The sequence below is a fragment of the Lactuca sativa genome, chromosome 8 (assembly GCF_002870075.4).
Source record: "Lactuca sativa cultivar Salinas chromosome 8, Lsat_Salinas_v11, whole genome shotgun sequence".
Lineage (NCBI taxonomy): Eukaryota > Viridiplantae > Streptophyta > Magnoliopsida > Asterales > Asteraceae > Lactuca > Lactuca sativa.
In genome coordinates this window covers 160,259,773-160,269,429 of record NC_056630.2, presented here as the reverse complement: position 1 = coordinate 160,269,429, position 9,657 = coordinate 160,259,773, and the positions used below count along the sequence as shown (strand labels likewise).

General features: G+C 36.0%; 1 protein-coding gene across 1 annotated transcript; it reads right to left on the bottom strand.

Annotated features, from left to right (window-relative positions):
* Positions 1-1,423: 1,423 nt before the first annotated feature.
* Positions 1,424-4,981, bottom strand: LOC111881697 (calcium-dependent protein kinase 13). Its single transcript, XM_023878083.3, has 7 exons — positions 4,145-4,981; positions 3,734-3,877; positions 3,420-3,572; positions 2,323-2,438; positions 2,071-2,238; positions 1,746-1,976; positions 1,424-1,681 (listed from the first exon to the last, which is right to left on the bottom strand). The coding sequence occupies exons 1-7, from the start codon at positions 4,779-4,781 to the stop codon at positions 1,529-1,531; spliced, it is 1,602 nt and encodes a 533-aa protein (XP_023733851.1). The 5' UTR covers positions 4,782-4,981; the 3' UTR covers positions 1,424-1,528.
* Between the last annotated feature and the right edge of the window lie 4,676 nt (positions 4,982-9,657).

The following is a 9,657-nucleotide window of genomic DNA, read 5'->3' as shown; positions in this document are numbered from 1 at the left end:
CTAATTATGCTCACAAACAATTGTTTTTTCTCACGTGAGTCTTGATCCACAAACGCTTGTGCATCTTGCCAGTGCCTTATCTTTTACACCTTTTTTCAATGGTAAACTCTTTTTTTTTTTTTTTTTAAAGTAATTAACTAACCCATCTTCATGTGTATGAAATGTTTTATAGAACATTTCATTTAACTAATTATTTTGAAGTGCATACATATTTTCAGACTTAACAATATCTTCTTTTATAGACATAAAATATCCCAAGCAAACAAAAAACCAATTTACCCTTCGGAATTTTTTATTCAAGATGTTTATTAATTATTACGTTTTGCTACCTTGAACTAAATAAACAGTTTTAAATCAGTTGTTTAATAGTAACTTATTTGAAAGTACATATTATACGTGAACTACTTTAACCTTTTATTGTCCTTGTAATACTAAAAAACCATGTGTTGTAGCCTCATTTTTTGTTTTCCATAGCCAACGAGGCAACAACTACACACCAATTTACCTACATACTAATTTACCCTTTTACCCCTATCATTTTTTCGTCATACTACATTACATGTATAAGTAGAACAATTTATCAGCCTATAACATTTCAATACCGTATAAAAACAATTTCTTACACAACAAGAATTACACTAATGGTCCCTATGGTTTGGATAATTTGCACGTTTGGTCCCTAATTTACTTTTTTAACTCCGAAGGTTCCTACAGTTTGTATTTGTTACGCATTAGGTCCCTGTCTTACCTAAAAAGACTATCTTGCCCTTGATTTTTAATTTATTTAAATAAAACACACCCCAACCTCACTTCCACCTCACCTTACCTTACCTTACCTATCTCATCTTATTTAAACAAATTAAAAAAATCAAGAGCAAAATTGTCTTTTTAGGTAAGACAGGGATCTAATTCGCAACAAAAACAAACTGTAAGGACCTTCCGAGTTAAAAAAGTTAGTTAGGGACCAAACGTGCAAATTACCCCAAACCATAGGGACCATTTGTGTAATTTACTCGTTTGGGGTAATTTGCATGTTTGGTCCCTAACTAACTTTTTTAACTCGGAAGGTCCCTATAGTTTGTTTTTGTTGCCGCTTGGTCCCTGTCTTACCTAAAAAAACTATTTTGCCATTGATTTTTTAATTTATTTAAATAAATACACCCCAACCACACTTTCACCTCACCCTCCCTTACCTTATCTACCTCACTTTATTTAAATAAATTAAAAAATCAAGGGTAAAATAGTCTTTTTAGGTAAGACAGGGACCAAGTGCGCAACAAAAATAAACTGTAAGGACCTTCCGAGTTAAAAAAATAAATTAGGGATCAAACGTGCAAATTACCCCAAACCATAGGGACCATTCGCGTAATTTACTCTTTTTTTTTAAGAAACCGATAAAACCTCTCTAAAAAACATTTAAAAGTGGTCTAAAGTCAAATATACAACATTTCACAAATTGAATATAGTAACGAAATCTAATAAAACATAATTACAAATGAAATTTTACAAAGAAATTATAATATAAACCTTACTCGGTATTTCCAAGGTTTATGGAGCCATCTTTCATAAGCTTAACACTTAAGCTGTTAAATCTCCCTCTTGAATAATGCCTAGAAGCTTTTCTCCAATCCGTTCCTGTTTTCATCATTGCAACAAACTCCTCATAGCTGATTTTCCCATCCTAAAAAAAAAAAAAGTTAAAATACAAATAACAGAAAATAAATAAATTGGTTTTCACTGTTTACCTTATCTGTGTCAACTTCTTGGAAGATGTCATTTGCAATATCTGCTGAATTATCATCTCCATCTTCTTTCAAAGAGTCCCGAAGCTCTTCTGGCTCTATGAAGCCATTTCCATTTTTGTCAAAGTATGAGAAAGCTTTGTGTATGTGTTCATCATTTGCCATTTTTCTTATGTGTAATGAAATGGCAACAAATTCACCATAATCTAAGGTTCCTTTTCCATTTGAATCCACCTGTAAACAAATAAACAGTTTTTTAAAACTGGAATAATAATTTATTTCCATGTGGATTTTTTTTAAAAAGTTAAGACTTAAGACTCTCACTCACAGCTTCAATAAGCAATTGTATTTCAGAGTCTGCAAGCTGTGAGTTTAAGTTTTGTAATCCGGTTTTTAATTCTTCAATTGTAACAATTCCATCGTCATCAGTGTCGATTTTTTTGAATGTTTCTTTGATGTCTTCAACTTCTTCATTTGACAAGAAATCAGCAATCACCTATACATGAACAAAATTTATATAAAAACACAAGTTTATTGATAATTTAAATAAAGGGAAAGGGAAAGAGAAAAGTAAACTAACCCTTAAAGCTTTTCTCTTGAATCGATTCATCATTGAGAACTGTTTTAGTCTTGACTTGACAACATCACCAAGGGGAACATTTGGAGCCTTTTTAGCGTTTTGGAGCCAAGTATGTTCTGAAAAGAAGAAGGAAAATGAGTAGATAATTATTTTAATAATTAAAGATTATTTTTATGATAAATATTCTTAATTATAGTATCTTACTTTCATTTCTTCCTATTACAACATTTGTTTATTATAGAACCAAATTGAAATCACAATGTTATAATAGAAAGAAGGGTTAATCTTAGGAAAAAAAAAACTTATATTTTGTGTTTTTTCCGGATTAAACCTTAAATTTATTTTTGGCTTGAAAAAGAACTTGTATTTTTTTTATTTTTTCCGAAAAAGCTCTCAACTTTGTATTTTTTTATCCGAAAAGACCTTAAACCTTCTAAATGCTTCCTAATAAACCCTTAACTTTTTAGTTTTTCTCGAAAAAAGCCTCACGTTTTACAATTTTTTTTTGGGAAATCTACAGAAAAGTCCGAAACTATTGGGAAAAGTTTCAATAAAGTCCTTAAAGTTTTTTTTATTGAACAGAAAAGTCATGATTATTTAACATTTTACCCAAATTAACAAAAAAGTCGTTTTTTATATTTGAACAGCAAATGACAGATTATATGATTTTCTCAAAATAATGGGACTTTTCCGTTCAAAAAAAAATTTTGGACTTTTTTTAAACTTTTCCCAAAAGTTTGGGACTTTTCTGTAGATTTCCCATTTTTTTGGAAGAAAATAACTAAAAGGGCCAAATCGGAAAAAACGAAAAAATACAAGGTTTTTTTCAGGCAAAAAAAAAATTTGAGGTTTAATCCGGAAAAAACACAAAATATAGGTCTTTTTTGAGATTAACCCTAGAAAGAAATGGAAGTCTTGAAGTCATAAGGATTCATTATTGATTTGTAAATGATATTCTTGGGAGAACCCAATTTCTTGAATGTTGGAATAAAAAAATATAAGGCTTCAATTTCCATCAGAAGATATGATATATTATAATAAAAATATATGAAAGTACGTTGCTATTTCTTGCATTTAGCCCTAAAGATAAAACATACCAAGTACTTGTTTAGCTGTTAGGCGAAGCTTTGAATCAGGCTCTAACATTTGCTTTACAAGACTCTTGGCACCTTCAGAAACACTTGGCCATGGTTCACGTTTGAAATCAATTAGCCCACGAAGAATGGCTTGTGCAACACCTTGCTCTGACTCTGCATTATGAAAAAAAAAACTAACCATAAGCTGATAGAATTGTAACTTGTACACTAAGAAGATTGATAGAAGAAATGACTAGTTTAAATGTCTAATCAATCACTATATACAGAAGAGTAAGAAAGCAATTACTATCTAAGAAAGAAGAATTATCAATTACCTGCCCAAAATGGAGGGACACCACATAATAGAATGTAAAGAATTACTCCTGCACTCCAGATATCAATCTCTGGTCCATAATTACGCTTGAGGACCTCTGGAGCCATGTAATATGGGCTTCCAACTATTTCAGAGAACTTCTCACCTGTATATTTAACATGTTGTTTATTAGAAAGTTCATTAAAGATTTCTAACTATTCCAACTATACTCAATCTTCATGTTAAGTAATGTTTTCTAATATAGATCATTGAACTGAATTTGTCCTAAGATAAGGCAGCTAAGTAGAATAAGACAGTAGATTGTGTGTATCCAATAGATACAATGATTAGGAACCTTAATTGTCTACTAATTTCCTGACTAGAAGCTGTAATCCTTAATTTATGGTAATTCTGGAAGGAGAGATATAGTCACCTGGCTTGAAGAAGATAGACAGGCCAAAATCAATAGCTTTGAGAGGCGAATTCTCCTTCTTGTTAGCAAACAAGAAATTTTCTGGTTTCAAGTCTCTATGGATCACTCCATGCTTATGACACAACTGCACAACCTCTACAATTGTCCTAGTGACTGCCGCAGCTGCACGCTCCGTATAATGGCCGCGCGCAACAATCCGATCGAACAGTTCTCCGCCCTCGCACAACTCCATCACCAAATGCACCGCATTCTCATCCTCGCAGGCCTCCCTCAACGTCACAATACTCGAGTTTTCCGGCAAGTGCTTCATGATCTCCACTTCTCTCCTCACGTCATCAACATCCACCGCTGTCCGTAGCTTCCGCTTAGAGATCGACTTACAAGCCAACAACTCCCTCGAGCTCCGATCTATACACAAGTAGGTCACTCCGAATTCCCCACGGCCAAGCTCCCTATCTAACGCGTACTTGTCTTCAATATTTTCCTTCGATTTATCAGCTAAAACAGTAACCGGTCCCTTTTTCCCATTCCCCGCGTTAGCCTTCTCCTTCCGGTTGTTATGATCATGACCAGAGTAGTTCGATGACTTGACATCCTCCCTGGCGACCGCCGCCGGAGATCTGCAACAGTTCCCCATCTAATCCAGAGATTCCAAAACTCAAATCGAGCTCGGAGTTCAAAACACGAAGAGCCCTAACCCTAGCTCCGGTTAGCTAGGGTTTCACATCACCATATTAGCCCAAAATCAAAAGCTTATCCTATACCATTGGAATCGAATTATAGAGAGATAGAATTCAAGGAAGTGTGTGAAAAGGAAAGTGTTTTAGTATCGAGTAATAGTGTTGTTGGTGATTAGTTATTGTTTTTAAAGATTTTCTCTAATTAACCCTCAAGTTTTCAAATCGTCATGTTTAGTCTTCTTTAATTTATTTTTTCAACGATCTTTATTTATAGCTTTAAATTTAGAAATAGTACTTGTGGTTTATAGTTATTACTAACCTTACAAAAATACCATAATTTTTTTTATGGATACATGCAGTTCAATAGATTTATGTAATGTAACAATTTGAGAGATCCTACGGATATACCACACAAGAACTTTAGAGTTTAGACTAATCGTTACAGGCAACGCTAGTGGGCGTTTTTCCAAGGTGACAATGAAAAAACGGCGTTATAACGTCGGAAACACCGCTCCTGGGTGGCGTTTTTTTGGTGTTATGGCGTTAGCCTATTCTTGGTAACGAGAGGGAATGTAGACAATTTCGCTTGCAATGTTCTCAAACGATAATATTTTAGATCGTTTAAATACACATATTTATATGTTTTATAAATACACATATTTTATCTCAATTTTACCTACAAAATTCATCAATTTCTCTCAATTACACATTTCTTTCAATTGCCTTTTCTTTTCTATTTACTAAAACATTGATCCATTTGATATGTTCCATCCATACAATGATGATAACGACGACGATGATATCTTCGTGAGTATTGATGGGTTTTGAGCAAAAGAACATCCGATATGCATATGCAAAACCCTAAAGCTTTGGATCTAGGTCTCTCTATTGTATATGCAAATTTATCCAAAGCTATAAACCCTAATCTAACATACTATGAAAAACAAGATCTATAATAAAACAAGTTTAGATGATACCTTTCAATAGTTGCAAGAATCTTCAATCTTCAAGAAGCTTAGTGTCACAAGTGTAACACCTCTAATGACTTACAAACACCACAAGCAAGAAGATGATATAGAACAGAGGAGGAGGAGGAGGAGGAGGCACAATTTCGGCTCTAAGGAACTCTAAGGTTTCTTTTGGCAACCGAAAATTGAAGCCCTGGGGTTCCTTATATACTTGAGTTGCTAGGGTTTTAGCCAAAACCCTAATTGGATAGCTTAGGCCTTAAGCAGTCCAAGGAACCTTCTGGAATAAGGCATGGACGATTTCAAGGTGGGCTTCCACCCTAATTTCATCCCCCCTTATGTCCAAGAGGATTCCCAGCCCAAAACCAATTATTTTATAATTGCAGTACTAGTCTCATTGGTTCAATTAATCTCTTTTAATCATAGAATTAATTTCCTAATTAATTTTTGATTAATATTAACTAACTAATATGATTTCTCTTTTAATATATTATTCATATAATATATTAATAAACCATAATAACTTCTCTCTCTCTCTCTCTCTCTCTCTCCATAAATCATCATGTCTAGTTGCTTTGGTGAAGGTAACCCTAAAGGACCATGCACAACCGGGTCAAGTACATACCAAATATAGTTACAGGCTTAGACACTAATCCAACAGTCTCTCACTTGGATAAGTTTAGTAACTATAAATGCAAGTACGACTTCATGATCCGATTAGCAATCGTAGCTCTTGAAGACGTTGTCGAACTCTAATATTATTAGTAACCTGTCCTTTAGATAAGGGATCGTACAGTCCTCCGCTCTAGATATCATGTGGACAATTACATGGAACATAGTCATACTCATTGTCCAACAGTTTGTTTCTCGATCTCTGATTCGTCTAACATAGAACTTAATTGAACACATCAATTCAGTCCTTACCGGGCCCGTCACATAAGTCAAACCAAATCATCGAGGGGCCCATATATCGCTTTTAACCTCCTAGGATAAAAGGAACATATAAACTTCGACTTATATGAATTTACCATTCGCTCATCAAATCATGCACACCAAAGCATTTTATAACATCAAGTTACTGATGCGTTTACACATTATCAATGCACAACCAACTTGCAAACAATAAACCATATATCTAGGTTTTAAGACCATATGATATTATCGTCTTGCGATCACTCATGATAAATTCCATGAAGCGATGCCAGCAAGCGTGGCTTTAATCCAATGCTCAAATCTTATTCATAAGCACTCATGAACGTTGCAGCAAACCTTGGCTATGTCTAACACACTTTAGACAGTCTACAAACCAATGCATGATAGTCTTTGTTCATACCTACTTCCAAAGTATAAACGATCGTGGCCTGTTCGAATAATCTTATTATTCAGGAAGTCAAAACATGCAAAGTGAAACAATAGGTAAATAATTAACACAAGACTGTAACTTTACTCATAAATAATACTCCTTTATTTAATCATCAAATGTTAATTACAATTTATCTATTACACATTTTGAAGCTATCTAATCTAAACTAATATCGTCCTTCAACCCAATGCTCCTAGCGTGCTACAAGTGCTTAACCCTACTCAGTACCTTTGTAAGGGGATCTGCTGGGTTATCCTCTGACAATACCATCTTCACTACGAGGAGTCCCTCTTCCACCCGATGTCGAATAAAATGATATTTTCTGTCGATATGTTGAGATCTACCATGATCTCTCGGTTCCTTGGTCAAGGCAACCGCTCCTTCATTATCATAGAAAATTTCCATAGGCTCCTTTATGGATGGCACAACTCTAAGGTCTCCAATGAAGTTCTTCAACCATATTGCCTCATTTGAAGCTTCACTCACCGCTATGTACTCTGATTCATACATTGAATCAGCTACAGTCTCATGCTTGGAACTTTTCCACGTCACTACTCCTCTATTTAGGGTAAAGAACCAGCCCTACTGAGAACGGTAATTTTCCCGGTTGTCTAAAAACTGGCGTCACTGTACCCTTGCACCCTTAAGTCATCACTCCCACCGAGGACTAGAAACCATTCCTTGGTCCTCCGAAGGTACTTAAGAATATTCTTGACTGCGATCTAATGTGCTCTGCCAGGGTTCCCTTGATATCTGCTAACCATGCTCAAAGCGAATGCCACATTAGGGCAAGTACAAGTCATAACATACATGATCAAGCCAACTACAAAAGCATAAGGTACTCGGCTCATCTCTACTATCTCGACTTTGGTACTCAGACTTTGAGTCTTACTCAACTTGGCATTACTTTGGATAGGTAACTCCGCTTTCTTGGAATTCTCCATACTAAAACGCTTTAGTACCTTGTCTAAGTAAGTATTCTATCTAAGTCCTATCAGTCTTTTACTCCTGTTTCTCACTATCCTTAATCCCAGAATATAGGCAGCCTTTCTGAGGTCCTTCATAGCGAAACACTTCTATTAGGATGCTTTGCATCGACAAAACCCTCTAGCTGCTTCATGTAAACATCATCAGCCAACTTCCCATTAAGGAAAGCAGTTTTAACGTCCATCTACCATATCTCATAGTCATGAAATGCAGCAATGGCAATCATCAACCTAATAGACTTTATCTTTGCAACCGGTGAGAAAGTCTCATCATAGTCAACTCCGGGAGTTTGAGTAAAGCCCTTCACAACGTGTTCACTTTCCCATCCATGTCAGTATTCTTCTTGAAGATCCACTTGCACCCGGCCGTCTTACGACCTGACACATTTTCAACCAAATTCCAGACTTGGTTGTCATACATGGACTGAATCTCGTTGTCCATAGCCTCTTTCCATTTTGCAGACTCCGAGCCTACCATGGCTTCCTTGTAGCTATTAGGTTCATCCAAATTTATTAGTGTACTATCACTAATAAACGTATCACCCTTACTTGTTATATGAAAACCATACAACACAGGTGGAACACTAACTCTACTGGAACGTCTAAGAGGTAAGGACTTGTCAATCGGTTCAACCGGAGTTTCCTCCTCGGGTTGAGCGCCAGCGTTAGAGGTTCCTTTACTGTTTGATTCTTGAAGCTCTTCAAGATCTATTTGCCTCCCACTATCTCATTGGCTTATTATTTCTCACTCTCGTAAAACCCCTTTCCTCACAATGAAGACAACATTATCACTCGGTCTATAGAAGAGATATCCAAAGGATTTCTACAGATAGCTGATGAAAATACACCGCTTACTACGAGGTTCGAGCTTGTCGTGAGTCTCTCTTCTTACGAAAGCCTCGCAACCCCAAACCTTGATATGTGCCAACGAGGGAGCTTTCTATGTCCACATCTCGTGAAGTGTTTTGGCAACCTTCTTTGTAGGGAATAAGTTAAGGATATGGGTGGCAGTCTCCAAGGCATACCCCCAGAATGAGATAGGTAGTGAAGCACGACTCATCATGGAAAAAACCATGTCTAGCAAGGTTCGATTACACCTCTCAGCTACACCATTCAATTGCGGTGTCCTAGGTGGAGTCAATTGTGAAACGATTCCACATTCCTTGATGTAGTCGTGGAATGCAAGACTAAGGTACTCTCCATCTTGATCGGATCGAAGCATCTTGATTTTTCTGCCCAGCTGATTCTCCACTTCCTGCTTAAACTCTTCGAATTTTTCAAAGGTTTCTGACTTGTGCTTGAAAAGTATATATACCCATATCTGTTATAATCATCGATGAAAGTTACATAGAAGTGGCTCGCATACCTTGTGGTGGATCTAAAGGGCCCACACACATCCGTGTGTATGAGATCCAATAAACCCTCATCCCTTTCACAAATACCAGTGAAAGGTGACTTGGTCATCTTTCCAAGCAAACAAGACTCGCACACGTCATCGTCCCTAAGGTCGAATGAA

Excerpts from the sequence above, each read along its gene's own strand:
- LOC111881697 (XM_023878083.3), bottom strand. The coding sequence starts at position 4,781 with ATGGGGAACTGTTGCAGATCTCCGGCGGCGGTCGCCAGGGAGGATGTC. Across the intron at positions 3,878-4,144 it reads GTCTATCTTCTTCAAGCCAG|GTGAGAAGTTCTCTGAAATA; the intron begins GTGACTATATCT and ends TTAAATATACAG. Across the intron at positions 2,439-3,419 it reads AACAGCTAAACAAGTACTTG|AACATACTTGGCTCCAAAAC; the intron begins GTATGTTTTATC and ends TCTTCTTTTCAG.